The following is a 21,265-nucleotide window of genomic DNA, read 5'->3' on the forward strand; positions in this document are numbered from 1 at the left end:
AGAGAAGAGAGGTGCCTCTAAGTGTAGCAATAAGTTGCTAAATGTTGCACCTTCAATAAATGTAACCATATTGCTACACTTAGAGGCTCCTCTCTTCTCTTTTATATACTCAGTTGTGACATGACGCTACTCTTATATCAAGACATCGCTTGTATATCAAGGCAAAATGTATTAAAGCATTTTGCTTGTCTTGCTAAACGCTCTCAAACCAAGTTACTCTCAAACCAAGGTATTACTGTATTTCATCTTGACCTTGAATGGCTGCATTTTCTGGGGGCATTTTTGCACATATGAGGCGATTTCTATTGGTTACCCTGAACCTCTAGACCAGGGGTCCGCAAACTTTTTAAACAGGGGGCCAGTTCACGGTCCCTCAGACTGTTGGGGGGCCGGACTATAGTTTAAAAAAACAGGAAAAAAAAACAATACAATATTTAAAATAAAGAACAATTTTAATAAACATATTAGTATTTCACAGACTCCCCTCATCACAGAACCCCTCTACAACACAGACCCCCCTCATCACGGAACCACCCCATTACAGATTCCTCCCCCATCAGATTCCCCCATATTAGGCCCCCCATCACAAGCCCTCCCAACACAAACTCCTCTATATCACAAAGCCCCCAATAACCTACCCCCAACCACAAACTCCTCTCCATAAAAAAAAACCCATAACAGATCCTCCCCATCATAAAGCCCCCCAACAAAAACTCCTCTCCATCACAAAGCCCTCAATAACAGAACACCCCATCATAGACCCCCCATAACAGATCCCCCATCACAGACTCCTCTCCATCACAGATTTCCCCCATCAAAAAGCCCCCATATCAGGTCCCCCCCATATCAGATCCTCCCCATCATAAAGCCCACCCAACACAAACTCCTCTCCTCACATAGCCCCCCATAACAGGCCTCCCCATCACAAATCTCCCACCCTATCACAGATCCCCCCCCATCGATATTACACTGCTGCCCCTTCTATAACATCCCAGCACTCCGCCTCTCTGCTACCTCAATCACACAAGACGCAAAGCATGGCAAATCCGGACAAAGGAGCGGGGCTTTGCTAGTGAAAGGCAGGTGTTTGATTGCTGAAACCGCCCCGCTGCTTAACTCAAAAGACCCGCCTTTTGTCCTGTCATGTTTCTCATCTTGTGTGATAAAAAGTAGCAGATATTAATGGGGCAGTCCAGGGGCCGGGCAAATCACACTGGCGGGCCGGATCCGGCCCGCGGGCCTTAGTTTGAGGACCCCTGCTCTAGACTCTTAGTGCAAAGTGCTGAAGTCAGAAATAACTAACTACTCCTGACCCCTGCACTAGCTACTCCTGACCTCTGCATTAGTTACTCCTGACATTTGCACTCAGTGTTAGTTACTTCTGACCCTGCATTAGCTACTCCTGAACCCTGCACTCTGCATTAGTTACTCCTGACATTGCATTAGTTACTCCTGACATTGCATTAGCTACTCCTGACCCTGCACTCTGCATTAGTTACTCCTGACCCTGCACTCTGCATTAGTTACTCCTGATCCCTGCACTCTGCCTTAGCTACTCCTGACCCCTGCACTCTGCCTTAGTTACTCCTGATCCCTGCACTCTGCCTTAGTTACTCCTGACCCCTGCGCTCTGTCTTACTTCTGAATCCTGCACTATGCATTAGTTACTCCTGACCCCTGCACTCTGCCTTAGTTACTCCTGACCCCTGCACTCTGCCTTAGTTACTCCTGACCCATGCACTCTGCCTTAGTTACCCCTGAGCTCTGTCTTATCTACTTCTGATCCCTGCACTCTGCCTTAGCTACTCCTGACCCCTGCACTCTGCCTTAGTTACTCCTGATCCCTGCACTCTGCCTTAGTTACTCCTGACCCCTGCACTCTGCCTTAGTTACTCCTGACCCCTGCACTCTGCCTTAGTTACTCCTGACCCCTGCACTCTGCCTTAGTTACTCCTGACCCCTGCACTCTGCCTTAGTTACTCCTGACCCCCGCGCTCTGTCTTAGTTACTCCTGACCCCCGCGCTCTGTCTTACTTCTGAACTCTGCACTCTGTGTTAGTCACTCCAGACCTCTGCACTCTGTGTTAGTCAATCCTGACCCCTGCACTCTGCCTTACTTCTGAAGCCTGCACTCTGTGTTAGTTATTTCTGACCCCTGCACTCTGTGGTAGTCACTCCTGACCCCTGTACTCTCTGGGCCAGATTCAGATACAATGGCATATCTTTTGGCCGGCATATCGCATCCCATTTGCACTACACCGACGTAACATAGTGAGGCAAGGCCAGTATTCACAAAGCACTTGCTCCGTAAGTTACGTTGGCGTAGCGCAAATGGGCCGGCGTAACCCCGCCTAATTCAAAGTAGGAAGGTAGTGGGCGGGCTACATTTAAATTAACCGTGACACCATGTAAATGAGGGCCGTTTGTACGGCGCATGCGCGCGCATGCTCAGAATCACGTCGCAAATACTCCCTACGTAACAACGTTGGCTCAATGCTTTCGGCGTGAACGTAACCTACGCCCAGCCCCATTCACGTACGCTTACGCAAACGATGTAAAATACGACGGCTGTTCCGTCGTCCATACCTTGCATGGGCTGCGCCATCTTTTTGGTGGTTTATCTTTACGCCCGCGTATGTCTTACGTAAACGGCGTAGCTTACTCCGACGGGCGTACATACGTTCGTGAATCGGCGTATCTTGCTCATTTACATATTCGACGCGTAAATCCACGTACACGCCTCTAGCGGCCAGCGTAAATGTGCACATAAGATACGACAGCGTAGGAGACGTACGTCGGTCGTATCTTAGCAACAGTGAGGCGTATCTCATTTTAAGAACGCGCGCAAAGATACGACGGTGCGCATTCGGACTTACGACGGCGTATCCACTGATACGCCGTCGTAAGTCTTTCTGAATCCGGCTATCTATCTTACTTACTTCTGAACCCTGCGCTCTGTATTAGTTACTTCTGAACCTGCACTATGTGTTAGCTACTCCTGACCCCTGCATTAGTTACTCCTGACCTTTGCACTTAGTGTTAGTTACTCCTGACCTCTGCATTAGCTACTCCTGACCCTGCACTCTGTGTTAGTTACTCCTGACCCCATTAGTCTGTCTTAGTCACTCCTGACCCCTGTCATCTGTGGTAGTTATTCCTGACCCCTGCACTCTGCATAACATACCGATAACCTCTGATAAGAGCTAGCAGAATGTTACCTGTGTGATCACTTTTCGTAAATTGACAAATAAATCACAGCAAATAACGATCATTTAAAGGTGAACTCTGGGGACAGAAATCTTTCCCCTTGCAGAGGGTCCCACACCAGACTTACCGCATCTTCATCAGATGCTGACGCTCCGGTCTCCAGCAACACCTTCACAACACCCGCGTGGCCCCCCGCTGCTGCCAGGTGCAGGGGGGTGGAGTCATTGGTCTGGAAATACAGACAGGAAAACAGTCAGGAGACGCAGGCCAGGTTATAATACGGCTACATTCCATGTAAACACAATGGCCGACATCTCAAATATTATTATTATTTCGAAAATAGGCCCTGGTGATCCTGCCAGGAAGGCTTGGTTTTGGGCTTTGAAGCCAGAGACTCCCTATCTCTCTATGTAGAGGTATAAGGCAGGGGTCGTCAACCCCCGGGCCGCGGCCCACTACCGGGCCGCAGCGTCTCTGCAGCCGGGCCGCAGCGGGCAGCATAACATTGTAAGGCGGGCAGGTTAGAGCCCGGTGGATCAGACAGGCGGGCGGGCGGATGAGAGAAGCGCGCTGGCGAGCAGAGATGACATCTCTCTCCGCCCCCACCTATCGTCACTGCTCTTCCCCCCTCACAGCATGCGGAATGTCGGAGGTGCGGTGGGGAGCAGAGAGATGACATCTTGTCTCTCCGCCTGCCTAGCATCACCGCTCTCCCCCCCCTTCACAGCGTGCGGAATGTCGGAGGTGCAGCGGGGATCAGAGAGATGACATCATGTCTCTCTGTCCACCTAGCATCACCGCTTTTCCCCCCTCACAGCGTGCGGAATGTCGGAGGTGCGGCGGGGAGCAGAGAGATGACATCATGTCTCTCCGCCCGACTAGCATCACCGCTCTTCCCCCCTCACAGCGTGCGGAATATCGGAGGTGCGGCGAGGAGCAGAGAGATGACATCATGTCTCTCCGCCCGCCTAGCATCACCGCTCTTCCCCCCCTCACAGCATGAGGAATGTCGGAGGTGCAGCGGGCATCAGAGAGATGACATCATGTCTCTCTGTCCACCTAGCATCACCGCTTTTCCCCCTCACAGCGTGCGGAATGTCGGAGGTGCGGCGGGGAGCAGAGAGATGACATCATGTCTCTCCGCCCGACTAGCATCACCGCTCTTCCCCCCTCACAGCGTGCGGAATATCGGAGGTGCGGCGAGGAGCAGAGAGATGACATCATGTCTCTCCGCCCGCCTAGCATCACCGCTCTTCCCCCCCTCACAGCATGCGGAATGTCGGAGGTGCGGCGAGGAGCAGAGAGCTCACATCTCTCACCGCCAGCCCTGCATCTCCGCTCTCCTGCCCTCACTCAAGGACCACTGTACTACCAATGCAGTGACAATCCACGTCTGGTGGCAATGGCAGGTGATGTGTCAAGTGGCATTCCCCATCTGGTGGCACAGGCAGGTGACGTGGCATTCCTCATCTGGTGGCACAGGCAGGTGACGTGGCATTCCTCATCTGGTGGCACAGGCAGGTGACGTGGCAAGTGGCATTCCTCATCTAGTGGCAGGCAGTGGACGTGGCAAGTGGCATTCCTCATCTGGTGGCACTGGCAGGTGACGTGGCATTCCTCATCTGGTGGCAGGCAGTGGATGTGGCATTCCTCATCTGGTGGCACAGGCAGGTGACGTGGCATTCCTCATCTGGTGGCACTGGCAGGTGACGTGGCAAGTGGCATTCCTCATCTGGTGGCACAGGCAGGTGACGTGGCATTCCTCATCTGGTGGCACTGGCAGGTGACGTGACAAGTGGCAGTCCTCATCTGGTAGCAGGCAGTGGACGTGGCAAGTGGCATTCCTCATCTGGTGGACACAGGCAGGTGATGTGGCATTCCTCATTTGGTGGCACTGGCAGGTGACGTGGCAAGTGGCATTCCTCATCTGGTGGCAGGCAGTGGACGTGGCAAGTAGCATTCCTCATCTGGTGGCACAGGCAGGTGACGTGGCATTCCTCATCTGGTGGCACAGGCAGGTGATGTGGCATTCCCCATCTGGTGGCACAGGCAGGTGACGTGGCATTCCTCAACTGGTGGCACAGGCAGGTGACGTGGCATTCCTCATCTGGTGGCACAGGCAGGTGACGTGGCAAGTGGCATTCCTCATCTAGTGGCAGGCAGTGGACGTGGCAAGTGGCATTCCTCATCTGGTGGCACTGGCAGGTGACGTGGCATTCCTCATCTGGTAGCAGGCAGTGGATGTGGCATTCCTCATCTGGTGGCACAGGCAGGTGACGTGGCATTCCTCATCTGGTGGCACAGGCAGGTGACGTGGCAAGTGGCATTCCTCATCTAGTGGCAGGCAGTGGACGTGGCAAGTGGCATTCCTCATCTGGTGGCACTGGCAGGTGACGTGGCATTCCTCATCTGGTGGCAGGCAGTGGATGTGGCATTCCTCATCTGGTGGCACAGGCAGGTGACGTGGCATTCCTCATCTGGTGGCACTGGCAGGTGACGTGGCAAGTGGCATTCCTCATCTGGTGGCACAGGCAGGTGACGTGGCATTCCTCATCTGGTGGCACTGGCAGGTGACGTGACAAGTGGCAGTCCTCATCTGGTAGCAGGCAGTGGACGTGGCAAGTGGCATTCCTCATCTGGTGGACACAGGCAGGTGATGTGGCATTCCTCATTTGGTGGCACTGGCAGGTGACGTGGCAATTGGCATTCCTCATCTGGTGGCAGGCAGTGGACGTGGCAAGTAGCATTCCTCATCTGGTGGCACAGACATGTGACGTGGCATTCCTCATCTGGTGGCACAGGCAGGTGATGTGGCATTCCTCATCTGGTGGCACAGGCAGGTGACGTGGCATTCCTCATCTGGTGGCACAGGCAGGTGACGTGGCATTCCTCATCTGGTGGCACAGGCAGGTGACGTGGCAAGTGGCATTCCTCATCTAGTGGCAGGCAGTGGATGTGGCAAGTGGCATTCCTCATCTGGTGGCACTGGCAGGTGACGTGGCATTCCTCATCTGGTGGCAGGCAGTGGATGTGGCATTCCTCATCTGGTGGCACAGGCAGGTGACGTGGCATTTCTCATCTGGTGGCACTGGCAGGTGACGTGACAAGTGGCAGTCCTCATCTGGTAGCAGGCAGTGGACGTGGCAAGTGGCATTCCTCATCTGGTGGACACAGGCAGGTGACGTGGCATTCCTCATTTGGTGGCACTGGCAGGTGACGTGGCAAGTGGCATTCCTCATCTGGTGGCAGGCAGTGGACGTGGCAAGTAGCATTCCTCATCTGGTGGCACAGGCAGGTGACGTGGCATTCCTCATCTGGTGGCACAGGCAGGTGACATGGCATTCCTCATCTGGTGGCACTGGCAGGTGACGTGGCAAGTGACATTCCTCATCTGGTGGCAGGCGACATAGCAAGTGACACGCTCAGGGCTCCCACTGATTCTGCATTATGGTGAGTTGAACCATTTCATTTATATTACAATGTAATATAAGAAATAAAGTGCTTCAATCAATCTGACACCATACCAATCATGGTGCTGTGATGATTGAAGCGCCAACAGCAGAACACCAGCTATTGCCCGCGAAAAATCGCTTACCCCCGCTTGGACTACCTGAGATGGGATTATTATGTAATTAGTATTCACAATATATTCCAGGATATCTGTAAAGAACTATTTACTGTTTGTTGATTCTGAACTCAACGGGTTAATTGGAAGAATGACTCATTCATAATGTTGGGACACATACTGTTAGATGCTAATGTCACCAACTCCAGCCATCTGTCTGTTCTCTGTGTTAATTGGCCCTGCCATTGTGTGAACACGTCCTGTGTTTACACTTATGATAATGTGTATTGTATAGCAGGTGAGCGAGGAGACGTGACGTCTACCCTGAAAGGTCATATCTATGAGTCGCCTAGTCTGGGTAAATGATTAGTTAATTAGCTCATGTTAATTTATGTTCTGGTTACCTCCTCTTTAAACTGTATATAAGATTGTATTCTTGGTTCTATTAAACACTCCGGCCTGGATTCAGATACGAGTTAACTCTGAGTCGTAAGTAACTGTGAGTGTGCAGGGTCGTATCTATGCGCCTGATTCGTAGAATCAGTTATGCATAGATTTCCCTAAGATCCGACCAGCGTAAGTCTCTTACGCCGTCGTATCTTAGTTGCATATTTACGCTGGACGCTAGGTGGCGCTTCCGTATATTTACGCGAGGAATATGTAAATTAGGTAGATACGCCGATTCAGAAACGTACGTCTGCCCGGCGCATTATTTTACATCGTTTACGTAAGGCTTTTTCCGGCGTAAAGTTATGTTAGGTATGGATGTCGGAAACGAACGAACAGCGTCGTATTTTACGTCGTTTGCGTAAGTCGTTCGCGAATAGGGCTGTGCGTAAGTTACGTTCACGTCGAAAGCATTGACAGTTTGCGGTGTAATTTGGAGCATGCGCACTTGGAAACGTTTACGGACGGCGCATGCACCGTTCGTAAGAAACGTCAATTACGTGGGGGTCACAAGTAATTTAAATAAAACACACCCACATCATCCACATTTGAATTAGGCGGGCTTACGCCGACACATTTACACTACGCCGCCGTAACTTAGAGCGCAAGTTCTTTCTGAATACGGAACTGTAACAGAACTATGTATTCTGCCTGGACATCTATAATCATCATGCAAAGGGTTAATTGTAGAGCGACTTTTGGGCACAGATTGAGCCAGGAGATGGGGTGGCAAGTGAATCATAATCCATGTTTGCAGGATGTCTGGAGATATCACAAGTTGTTGGCTATTCAATGTGGGGACACATTCTTTTGAAAGGTGTTAATTGCATAGACTCCTAGACATTTCATTGTCCCTTGTGTAAAGGTGTTATGTATGCTAAATACTGTTTATGTGTGGAATGTACTTGTCGGAGACAGAACGTCTGTCTAGAGATGTGGATTGGAAGGAGACCATTGTGTGATGGTGTTTTGTTTGAGTTCTGTTAATGAAGGAATGTTTAGTAATTAGCTCAAAGAATGTGATTGAAGCTTCCCCACAGTGTGATGTGTACCAAAACGTAGCCCTGTCTCGTTCTTGAAAGGGCGTTCGATGGTATTACTATTCTGCTCATTTTACAGCTGAACCTGACTCTCTCTCTGGATCTCGTGGATGGGATATACCGGCTGTACCTGCATATCGCAACTTGCCAGGGAAAATGACTTCTCCAACGGCTGATACCCTCTCACTACCTGGGTAGCCGTTACAGGAACTTGCGCCCTAAGTTACGGCGGAGTAGTGTATCTGAGATACGCTACGCCCGCCGATAGATACGATAATGTATCTGAATCCGGGCCTCCATGTTCAGCAGACAAACAAGTCTCGTCTCGTTGTGTGCTTGAGAGCAGCTGGAATATGTGATATCTATATCCAGACTGATAGGAAGCGGTATAGGACGGTGGCATTCCTCATCTGGTGGCACTGGCAGGTGACGTGACATTCCTCATCTGGTGGCAGGCAGTGGATGTGGCATTCCTCATCTGGTGGCACAGGCAGGTGACGTGGCAAGTGGCATTCCTCATCTGGTGGCACAGGCAGGTGACGTGGCATTCCTCATCTGGTGGCACTGGCAGGTGACGTGACAAGTGGCAGTCCTCATCTGGTAGCAGGCAGTGGACGTGGCAAGTGGCATTCCTCATCTGGTGGACACAGGCAGGTGATGTGGCATTCCTCATTTGGTGGCACTGGCAGGTGACGTGGCAAGTGGCATTCCTCATCTGGTGGCAGGCAGTGGACGTGGCAAGTAGCATTCCTCATCTGGTGGCAAAGACATGTGACGTGGCATTCCTCATCTGGTGGCACAGGCAGGTGATGTGGCATTCCTCATCTGGTGGCACAGGCAGGTGACGTGGCATTCCTCATCTGGTGGCACAGGCAGGTGACGTGGCATTCCTCATCTAGTGGCACAGGCAGGTGACGTGGCAAGTGGCATTCCTCATCTAGTGGCAGGCAGTGGATGTGGCAAGTGGCATTCCTCATCTGGTGGCACTGGCAGGTGACGTGGCATTCCTCATCTGGTGGCAGGCAGTGGATGTGGCATTCCTCATCTGGTGGCACAGGCAGGTGACGTGGCATTCCTCATCTGGTGGCACTGGCAGGTGATGTGGCAAGTGGCATTCCTCATCTGGTGGCACAGGCAGGTGACGTGGCATTCCTCATCTGGTGGCACAGGCAGGTGACGTGGCATTTCTCATCTGGTGGCACTGGCAGGTGACGTGACAAGTGGCAGTCCTCATCTGGTAGCAGGCAGTGGACGTGGCAAGTGGCATTCCTCATCTGGTGGACACAGGCAGGTGACGTGGCATTCCTCATTTGGTGGCACTGGCAGGTGACGTGGCAAGTGGCATTCCTCATCTGGTGGCAGGCAGTGGACGTGGCAAGTAGCATTCCTCATCTGGTGGCACAGGCAGGTGACGTGGCATTCCTCATCTGGTGGCACAGGCAGGTGACATGGCATTCCTCATCTGGTGGCACTGGCAGGTGACGTGGCAAGTGACATTCCTCATCTGGTGGCAGGCGACATAGCAAGTGACACGCTCAGGGCTCCCACTGATTCTGCATTATGGTGAGTTGAACCATTTCATTTATATTACAATGTAATATAAGAAATAAAGTGCTTCAATCAATCTGACACCATACCAATCATGGTGCTATGATGATTGAAGCGCCAACAGCAGAACACCAGCTATTGCCCGCGAAAAATCGCTTACCCCCGCTTGGACTACCTGAGATGGGATTATTATGTAATTAGTATTCACAATATATTCCAGGATATCTGTAAAGAACTATTTACTGTTTGTTGATTCTGAACTCAACGGGTTAATTGGAAGAATGACTCATTCATAATGTTGGGACACATACTGTTAGATGCTAATGTCACCAACTCCAGCCATCTGTCTGTTCTCTGTGTTAATTGGCCCTGCCATTGTGTGAACACGTCCTGTGTTTACACTTATGATAATGTGTATTGTATAGCAGGTGAGCGAGGAGACGTGACGTCTACCCTGAAAGGTCATATCTATGAGTCGCCTAGTCTGGGTAAATGATTAGTTAATTAGCTCATGTTAATTTATGTTCTGGTTACCTCCTCTTTAAACTGTATATAAGATTGTATTCTTGGTTCTATTAAACACTCCGGCCTGGATTCAGATACGAGTTAACTCTGAGTCGTAAGTAACTGTGAGTGTGCAGGGTCGTATCTATGCGCCTGATTCGTAGAATCAGTTATGCATAGATTTCCCTAAGATCCGACCAGCGTAAGTCTCTTACGCCGTCGTATCTTAGTTGCATATCCACTTAAGCCCCGGACCAATATGCAGCCTAAAGACCCAAGGGGTTTTTACAGTTCGGGACTGCGTCGCTTTAACAGACAATTGCGCGGTCGTGCGACGTGGCTCCCAAACAAAATTGGCGTCCTTTTTTCCCCACAAATAGAGCTTTCTTTTGGTGGTATTTGATCACATCTGCGGTTTTTAGTTTTTGCGCTATAAACAAAAATAGAGCAACAATTTTGAAAAAAAAGCAATATTTTTTACTTTTTGCTGTAATAAATATCCCCCAAAAACATATATAAAAACATTTTTTTTCCTCAGTTTAGGCCGATACGTATTCTTCTACCTATTTTTAGTAAAAAAAATCGCAATAAGCGTTTATCGATTGGTTTGCGCAAAATTTATAGTGTTTACAAAATAGGGGATAGTTTTATTGCATTTTTATTTTTTTTTATTTTTTTACTACTAATGGCGGCGATCAGCAATTTTTTTCGTGACTGCGACATTATGGCGGACACTTCGGACAATTTTGACACATTTTTGGGACCATTGTCATTTTCACAGCAAAAAATGCATTTAAATTGCATTCTTTATTGTGAAAATGACAGTTGCAGTTTGGGAGTTAACCACAGGCGGCGCTGTAGGAGTTAGGGATCACTGTGTATGTGTTTACAACTGTTTGGGGGTGTGGCTGTAGGAATGACGTCATCGATCGTGTCTTCCCTATAAAGGGAATGACGCGATCGATGCGCCGCCATAGTGAAGGACGGGGAAGCCGTGTTTACACACGGCTCTCCTCGTTCTTCAGCTCCGGGGAGCGATCGCGACGGAGCGGCTATAAACAAATAGCCGCGCCGTGGTCCCGGATCGCTCCCCGAGCGGACCCGACCTCCGCATGTAGCGGGGGGGGTCCCGATCGGACCCCCCACCCGCTAATAGGGGAGGACGTACCCATACGCCCATGTGCCTGTACGTGCCATATTGTGGACGTATATGTACATGGGCTGGTCCTTAAGTGGATATTTACGCTGGACGCTAGGTGGCGCTTCCGTATATTTACGCGAGGAATATGTAAATTAGGTAGATACGCCGATTCAGAAACGTACGTCTGCCCGGCGCATTATTTTACATCGTTTACGTAAGGCTTTTTCCGGCGTAAAGTTATGTTAGGTATGGATGTCGGAAACGAACGAACAGCGTCGTATTTTACGTCGTTTGCGTAAGTCGTTCGCGAATAGGGCTGTGCGTAAGTTACGTTCACGTCGAAAGCATTGACAGTTTGCGGTGTAATTTGGAGCATGCGCACTTGGAAACGTTTACGGACGGCGCATGCACCGTTCGTAAGAAACGTCAATTACGTGGGGGTCACAAGTAATTTAAATAAAACACACCCACATCATCCACATTTGAATTAGGCGGGCTTACGCCGACACATTTACACTACGCCGCCGTAACTTAGAGCGCAAGTTCTTTCTGAATACGGAACTGTAACAGAACTATGTATTCTGCCTGGACATCTATAATCATCATGCAAAGGGTTAATTGTAGAGCGACTTTTGGGCACAGATTGAGCCAGGAGATGGGGTGGCAAGTGAATCATAATCCATGTTTGCAGGATGTCTGGAGATATCACAAGTTGTTGGCTATTCAATGTGGGGACACATTCTTTTGAAAGGTGTTAATTGCATAGACTCCTAGACATTTCATTGTCCCTTGTGTAAAGGTGTTATGTATGCTAAATACTGTTTATGTGTGGAATGTACTTGTCGGAGACAGAACGTCTGTCTAGAGATGTGGATTGGAAGGAGACCATTGTGTGATGGTGTTTTGTTTGAGTTCTGTTAATGAAGGAATGTTTAGTAATTAGCTCAAAGAATGTGATTGAAGCTTCCCCACAGTGTGATGTGTACCAAAACGTAGCCCTGTCTCGTTCTTGAAAGGGCGTTCGATGGTATTACTATTCTGCTCATTTTACAGCTGAACCTGACTCTCTCTCTGGATCTCGTGGATGGGATATACCGGCTGTACCTGCATATCGCAACTTGCCAGGGAAAATGACTTCTCCAACGGCTGATACCCTCTCACTACCTGGGTAGCCGTTACAGGAACTTGCGCCCTAAGTTACGGCGGAGTAGTGTATCTGAGATACGCTACGCCCGCCGATAGATACGATAATGTATCTGAATCCGGGCCTCCATGTTCAGCAGACAAACAAGTCTCGTCTCGTTGTGTGCTTGAGAGCAGCTGGAATATGTGATATCTATATCCAGACTGATAGGAAGCGGTATAGGACGGTGGCATTCCTCATCTGGTGGCACTGGCAGGTGACGTGACATTCCTCATCTGGTGGCAGGCAGTGGATGTGGCATTCCTCATCTGGTGGCACAGGCAGGTGACGTGGCAAGTGGCATTCCTCATCTGGTGGCACAGGCAGGTGACGTGGCATTCCTCATCTGGTGGCACTGGCAGGTGACGTGACAAGTGGCAGTCCTCATCTGGTAGCAGGCAGTGGACGTGGCAAGTGGCATTCCTCATCTGGTGGACACAGGCAGGTGATGTGGCATTCCTCATTTGGTGGCACTGGCAGGTGACGTGGCAAGTGGCATTCCTCATCTGGTGGCAGGCAGTGGACGTGGCAAGTAGCATTCCTCATCTGGTGGCAAAGACATGTGACGTGGCATTCCTCATCTGGTGGCACAGGCAGGTGATGTGGCATTCCTCATCTGGTGGCACAGGCAGGTGACGTGGCATTCCTCATCTGGTGGCACAGGCAGGTGACGTGGCATTCCTCATCTAGTGGCACAGGCAGGTGACGTGGCAAGTGGCATTCCTCATCTAGTGGCAGGCAGTGGATGTGGCAAGTGGCATTCCTCATCTGGTGGCACTGGCAGGTGACGTGGCATTCCTCATCTGGTGGCAGGCAGTGGATGTGGCATTCCTCATCTGGTGGCACAGGCAGGTGACGTGGCATTCCTCATCTGGTGGCACTGGCAGGTGATGTGGCAAGTGGCATTCCTCATCTGGTGGCACAGGCAGGTGACGTGGCATTCCTCATCTGGTGGCACTGGCAGGTGACGTGACAAGTGGCAGTCCTCATCTGGTAGCAGGCAGTGGACGTGGCAAGTGGCATTCCTCATCTGGTGGACACAGGCAGGTGACGTGGCATTCCTCATTTGGTGGCACTGGCAGGTGACGTGGCAAGTGGCATTCCTCATCTGGTGGCAGGCAGTGGACGTGGCAAGTAGCATTCCTCATCTGGTGGCACAGGCAGGTGACGTGGCATTCCTCATCTGGTGGCACAGGCAGGTGACGTGGCATTCCTCATCTGGTGGCACTGGCAGGTGACGTGGCAAGTGACATTCCTCATCTGGTGGCAGGCGACATAGCAAGTGACACGCTCAGGGCTCCCACTGATTCTGCATTATGGTGAGTTGAACCATTTCATTTATATTACAATGTAATATAAGAAATAAAGTGCTTCAATCAATCTGACACCATACCAATCATGGTGCTGTGATGATTGAAGCGCCAACAGCAGAACACCAGCTATTGCCCGCGAAAAATCGCTTACCCCCGCTTGGACTACCTGAGATGGGATTATTATGTAATTAGTATTCACAATATATTCCAGGATATCTGTAAAGAACTATTTACTGTTTGTTGATTCTGAACTCAACGGGTTAATTGGAAGAATGACTCATTCATAATGTTGGGACACATACTGTTAGATGCTAATGTCACCAACTCCAGCCATATGTCTGTTCTCTGTGTTAATTGGCCCTGCTATTGTGTGAACACGTCCTGTGTTTACACTTATGATAATGTGTATTGTATAGCAGGTGAGCGAGGAGACGTGACGTCTACCCTGAAAGGTCATATCTATGAGTCGCCTAGTCTGGGTAAATGATTAGTTAATTAGCTCATGTTAATTTATGTTCTGGTTACCTCCTCTTTAAACTGTATATAAGATTGTATTCTTGGTTCTATTAAACACTCCGGCCTGGATTCAGATACGAGTTAACTCTGAGTCGTAAGTAACTGAGGGCCAGATCCACAAAAACCTGACGTAACTTAAAAAATCCAATTTAAGTTACACTGGCTTAAAGTTTCTACCTAAGTGCCTGATCCACAAAGCACTTATCTAGAAATTTCAGGCTGTGTAACTAAAATTCCGCCGGCGCAAGGCGTTCCTATTCAAATGGGGCGAGTCCCATTTAAATGAGGCGCGCTCCCGCGCCGGCCGTACTGCGCATGCGCGTCGGCCGTACTGCGCATGCGCGAAGTTACGTTACGCCGAGTTTTGAGGATCGCAACGGCTTAAAGTTGCGTCGGGGAAAAAAAAAATGACAGCGGCATGCATTCCTGAGGGAGAACTACATGCCAATTTTGAAAGAAAAAACCGGCATGGGTTCCCCCCCCAGGAGCATACCAGGTCCTTAGGTCTGGCATGGGTTGTAAGGAGACCCCCCCACGCCGAAAAATTGACGTAGGGGGTCCCCCTACAATCCATACCAGACCCGTATCCAAAGCACGGTACCCGGCCGGCCAGGAAGGGAGTGGGGACGAGCGAGCGCCCCCCCCCCCTCCTGAGCCGTGCCAGGCCGCGTGCCCTCAACATGGGGGGGTTGGGTGCTCTGGGGCAGGGGGGCGCACTGCGGGCCCCCCCACCCCAGAGCACCCTGTCCCCATGTTGATGAGGACAGGACCTCTTCCCGACAACCCTTGCCATTGGTTGTCGGGGTCTGCGGGCGGAGGCTTATCGGAATCTGGGAGTCCCCTTTAATAAGGGGGCCCCCAGATACCGGCCCCCCACCCTAAGTGAATGGATATGGGGTACATCGTACCCCTATCCATTCACCTGGAGGCAAAAAGTAAAAGTTAATAAACACACAACACAAGGCTTTTTAAAATATTTTATTATTCTGCTCCGGACGCCCCCCCTGTCTTCGTTATTAGCTCAATTACCAGGGGGGGCTTCTTCTTCCGCTCTCCGGGGGTCTTCTTCCACTCTCCGGGGGTCTTCCGCTCTCCGGGGGGGCTTCTCCGGACTCCGGGGGGGCTTCTCCGGACTCCGGGGGGCTTCTTCCATCTTCTCCCCTCTTCCGCTCTTGACTCGGCGAACCCCGGTTCTTCTGCAGCTCTCCGGTGCCTTCTTCTTCAGCGCTGGAAGATGGAAGAAGCCCCCCGGAGTCCGGAGAAGCCCCCCCGGAGTCCGGAGAAGCCCCCCCGGAGAGCGGAAGACCCCCGGAGAGTGGAAGAAGACCCCCGGAGAGCGGAAGAAGAAGCCCCCCCTGGTAATTGAGCTAATAACGAAGACAGGGGGGGCGTCCGGAGCAGAATAATAAATTATTTTAAAAAGCCTTGTGTTGTGTGTTTATTAACTTTTACTTTTTGCCTCCAGGTGAATGGATAGGGGTACGATGTACCCCATATCCATTCACTTAGGGTGGGGGGCCGGTATCTGGGGGCCCCCTTATTAAAGGGGACTCCCAGATTCCGATAAGCCTCCGCCCGCAGACCCCGACAACCAATGGCAAGGGTTGTCGGGAAGAGGTCCTGTCCTCATCAACATGGGGACAGGGTGCTCTGGGGTGGGGGGGCCCGCAGTGCGCCCCCCTGCCCCAGAGCACCCAACCCCCCCATGTTGAGGGCACGCGGCCTGGCACGGCTCAGGAGGGGGGGGGCGCTCGCTCGTCCCCACTCCCTTCCTGGCCGGCCGGGTAGCGTGCTTTGGATACGGGTCTGGTATGGATTGTAGGGGGACCCCCTACGTCAATTTTTCGGCGTAGGGGGGGTCCCCTTACAACCCATACCAGACCTAAGGGCCTGGTATGCTCCTGGGGGGGAACCCATGCCGGTTTTGTTTTTTACAAATTGACGTGGAGTTCTCCCTCGGGAAAGCATACCAAATGCCGTCGCTGCAATGGGCCTTTACAAGGTGTGACTAACTTTACACTTTGTAAAACGAGCCCTAATTTTACACTTGCAAAATAACACTTACGGCGCAAAAAAGAAGCTAGAAAGCTTTGTGGATCGCCTTAAGTGCTAATTTGCATACTAGCAACGGCATTTCGACTCGAAATGCCCCCAGCGGCGGATGCGGTACTGCATCCTAAAATTAGGCAGTGTAAATCAATTACACATGCCGGATCTTCTGTGTAACTTTGGAAAAAGCCTTTTGAGGATCGTTTCCAAAGTTACACACAGACTGAACAGCACTTAAGTCGGAGTATCTCTTTTGAGGATCTGGCCCTGAGTGTGCAGGGTCGTATCTATGCGCCTGATTCGTAGAATCAGTTATGCATAGATTTCCCTAAGATCCGACCAGCGTAAGTCTCTTATATTTATATTCGTATATTTACGCGAGGAATATGTAAATTAGGTAGATACGCCGATTCAGAAACGTACGTCTGCCCGGCGCATTATTTTACATCGTTTACGTAAGGCTTTTTCCGGCGTAAAGTTATGTTAGGTATGGATGTCGGAAACGAACGAACAGCGTCGTATTTTACGTCGTTTGCGTAAGTCGTTCGCGAATAGGGCTGTGCGTAAGTTACGTTCACGTCGAAAGCATTGACAGTTTGCGGTGTAATTTGGAGCATGTGCACTTGGAAACGTTTACGGACGGCGCATGCACCGTTCGTAAGAAACGTCAATTACGTGGGGGTCACAAGTAATTTAAATAAAACACACCCACATCATCCACATTTGAATTAGGCGGGCTTACGCCGACACATTTACACTACGCCGACGTAACTTAGAGCGCAAGTTCTTTCTGAATACGGAACTGTAACAGAACTATGTATTCTGCCTGGACATCTATAATCATCATGCAAAGGGTTAATTGTAGAGCGACTTTTGGGCACAGATTGAGCCAGGAGATGGGGTGGCAAGTGAATCATAATCCATGTTTGCAGGATGTCTGGAGATATCACAAGTTGTTGGCTATTCAATGTGGGGACACATTCTTTTGAAAGGTGTTAATTGCATAGACTCCTAGACATTTCATTGTCCCTTGTGTAAAGGTGTTATGTATGCTAAATACTGTTTATGTGTGGAATGTACTTGTCGGAGACAGAACGTCTGTCTAGAGATGTGGATTGGAAGGAGATCATTGTGTGATGGTGTTTTGTTTGAGTTCTGTTAATGAAGGAATGTTTAGTAATTAGCTCAAAGAATGTGATTGAAGCTTCCCCACGGTGTGATGTGTGGGTGCGGACAGTTTGATTGTTCATGTGCCTGGAAGACTGTATAAAATCTCAGAGTGAACCATTAAAAATCAGTCCTACTTGACCCTTCAAAACGTAGCCCTGTCTCGTTCTTGAAAGGGCGTTCGATGGGATTACTATTCTGCTCATTTTACAGCTGAACCTGACTCTCTCTCTGGATCTCGTGGATGGGATATACCGGCTGTACCTGCATATCGCAACTTGCCAGGGAAAATGACTTCTCCAACGGCTGATACCCTCTCACTACCTGGGTAGCCGTTACAGGAACTTGCGCCCTAAGTTACGGCGGAGTAGTGTATCTGAGATACGCTACGCCCGCCGATAGATACGATAATGTATCTGAATCCGGGCCTCCATGTTCAGCAGACAAACAAGTCTCGTCTCGTTGTGTGCTTGAGAGCAGCTGGAATATGTGATATCTATATCCAGACTGATAGGAAGCGGTATAGGACGGAAGCACTCAAGCGGAGTGTGGGACATTCCGTTACACGAGCGTTTCGCAATACGAACGCTGCATTTTTAACAATCCTGACTCGTTTTGCGAGTGTTGTCTCGCAAAACAAACAGGATTCAGGCCAAAGCGCTTTGGCCTGAATCCTGTTTGTTTTGCGAGACAACACTCGCAAACCGAGTCAGGATTTATAAAAATACAGCGCTCGTATTGCGAAACGCTCGTTAACCAAGTTCCTCGCAATCCATGGTTCCACTGTGCTGAAAAAAATGAACTTTTTGATGATATTCAAATTTTTCGAGATGCATCTGTATATATATTCTAGTAAGATTAGTTCTTCTGAATAGCTGCATTGAATGTTTATGGGTCAAAACAAGAATCCAGATGCAGAAGACTACAGGAACTCCAAGGAGGAAACTCCTGGGAAAACAGTAAATGTATCACATTGATCTCCTACAACCAATGGGAACTATTTTCCGGATTCTGCTGTGTTTATACAGACAGGCAAACATTACACACTAACCATTGTTATGTAATATTATCAGGAAAGGGATCCTGATCTCACACTCCTCTTATAATACTCTTCCATACATTCTTCTACAATAACATAGAACAGCGTTTTTCAGCTAAAACCCTCTTCCACACAGGCGGACTCCGTCGCTACGGGGTCCGCCAGCTCCCCCTGGCTCAGCGGGAGATCTCTCCGCTGATCTCCGCTGAACCGGCGGATGACAAGTCCCTCTCTGCTCACTGAGTGGGGAGGGGCTTGTGCAGCGCCGCTGTCTCTTATGGAGAGATCTGATAATAACGGACAGCATGTCCGTTTTCATCAGATCTCACCCGATCCGATATGGACGTATCGCCTAGGGTGACCACGTGTCACGGATTGCCCGGGACAGTCCCGCATTTTGCAGGTCTGTCCCGGGCACATTCATTCCAGAACAATACAGTGTCCCGGAATAAAACTGACACAGCCACCCCCCGGGCCAATCTGATGCCCCCAAAAAGGCCGCCACATCACCGCTTTACTCACTGACAGTACTTGTCCTGGCCGGGAATGTCTGGAAGAGCACAATCCCGCCCCCTGCTTGTGATTGGAGAAATCATAAATCCTGCCTCTTGTGTCCAATCTAGGGTGACCACATTTCCAAACTACCATTCAGGGACACCCCCCCTTCCCAAAAATCAGCTTGTGCTGTAACGAATAACAACACAGGTGTCTCCAATGAAGGGTACTCTTAAACCCGTACGTCCTCGGCTTTAGGGGGTTATACCGGGATGATGCCTGCAGCTGCAGGGGGGTCTGTAGTTAGAGGAGGGGGGTCTGTACTGAGGGGGGACTATAGTTGGTGGACAGGGGGGTGAACCAGTTTTTTCCGCACTAGGTGACACCCACCCTAGTGACGCCACTGCCTCTCCCCTGACAGCACAGGGATTTGTGTGTTTACACACACAAATCCCTGTGCTGGCGCTCGTACGCCAAAAAAGAAAAGGACTTACCCATACGGGGATTCGCCCAGGGAAGCCATTCTGCCGCAGTATATCTGCATGAGCCGGTCAGCAACAAGTTAACCACTTAAGACCCGGACCTTTATGCAGGTAAAGGACCTGGCCAGTTTTTGCGATTCGGCACTGCGTCGCTTTAACTGACAATTGTGCGGTCGTGCGACGTGGCTCCCAAACAAAATTGGTGTCCTTTTTTCCCACAAATAGAGCTTTCTTTTGGTGGTATTTGATCACCTCTGCAGTTTTTATTTTTTGCGCTATAAACAAAAATAGAGCGACAATTTTGAAAAAAATGCAATATTTTTTCCTTTTTGCTATAATAAATATCCCCCAAAAATATATTTAAAAAATTTTTTTTTTCCTCAGTTTAGGCCGATACGTATTCTTCTACATATTTTTGGTAAAAGAAATCGCAATAAGCGTTTATCGATTGGTTTGCGCAAAATTTAGAGCGTTTACAAAATAGGAGATAGTTTTATTGCATTTTTATTAATTTTTTTTTTTTTACTACTAATGGCGGCGATCAGCGATTTTTTTCGTGACTGAGACATTATGGCGGACACATCGGACAATTTTGACACATTTTTGGGACCATTGTCATTTTCACAGCAAAAAATGCTATAAAAATGCATTGTTTACTGTGAAAATGACAGTGCAGTTTAGGAGTTGATGGGGTTATGTGTTACCTCATATGTTTTTCTAACTGTAGGGGGGCGGGGCTGGATGTGTGACGTCATTGATCGTGTTTCCCTATATCAGGGAACACACGATCAATGAAGCTGCCACTGTGAAGAACGGGGAAGCTGTACACACAGCTCTCCCCGTTCTTCAGCTCCGGGCACCGATCGCGGGACTCCAGCGGCGATCGGGTCTGCGGGTCCCGCGGTCACGGTCACAGGGCTTCGGACCACGGCTGGGCACTTAAAGAGGACGTACAGGTACGTGCTTGTGCCCAGCCGTGCCATTCTGCACCGCAAAAACGACCAACGCTTTAGCAGCTGTTTTAGCATCACTTCAATGTGAAAGGGATTTTATAGCAGAAAGTAAAACATGTATTTTTTTGTTTTTCAAAATTGTCGCTCTTTTTTTGTTTAGAACGCAGAGGTGATCAAATACCACCAAAAGAAAGCTCTATTTGTGGGGGGGGGGGGGGAAATCTTCCGGTGGTCAAGTGGTTAAAGATCTAGTTGAGATACAACAACATTGCTAACTACTATTTACAATCGTAAGCCTTCAGACGTTGTCCACTGGAACATACGCACCTTGTTACGCGCTGTTGTCACACCGCTACTGTTGAACTTGAGCAGCTCTTTGATGACAGCGACGCTGCCCTTGGCGGCTGCAATGTGGGTGCATGTGGAGCCGTCCATGTTGGCGGATGTCACTAGCTCAGGCCGGTGTTTCAGGAACAGTTTAACGACTTCAGAGTGGTCATTTTCCGCAGCCAGGTGGAGCGCTGTCTGTCCGTGCTGACATTGGGACAAAACACAAGAAAAAAATTAGATACATTTTAGCGGCTTAAAGTGATGGTTTGTTATTATTAAAGCGGGG

General features: G+C 49.8%; 1 protein-coding gene across 1 annotated transcript in view; it reads right to left on the reverse strand.

Moving 5' to 3' along the window:
• LOC120941350 (serine/threonine-protein phosphatase 6 regulatory ankyrin repeat subunit B-like) overlaps nt 1–21,265 on the reverse strand; it is a 148,204-nt gene that overhangs the window by 32,052 nt on the left and 94,887 nt on the right. Inside the window, exons 18-19 of the mRNA XM_040354688.1 lie at nt 20,977–21,183; nt 3,335–3,436 (exon numbers count right to left, since the gene is read on the reverse strand). Of these exons, the coding sequence (XP_040210622.1) occupies nt 3,335–3,436; nt 20,977–21,183 (309 nt within the window). The remainder of the gene's footprint in view (nt 1–3,334; nt 3,437–20,976; nt 21,184–21,265) is intronic.

This window comes from Rana temporaria, chromosome 5, assembly GCF_905171775.1.
Source record: "Rana temporaria chromosome 5, aRanTem1.1, whole genome shotgun sequence".
NCBI classification, from domain to species: Eukaryota; Metazoa; Chordata; class Amphibia; order Anura; family Ranidae; genus Rana; species Rana temporaria.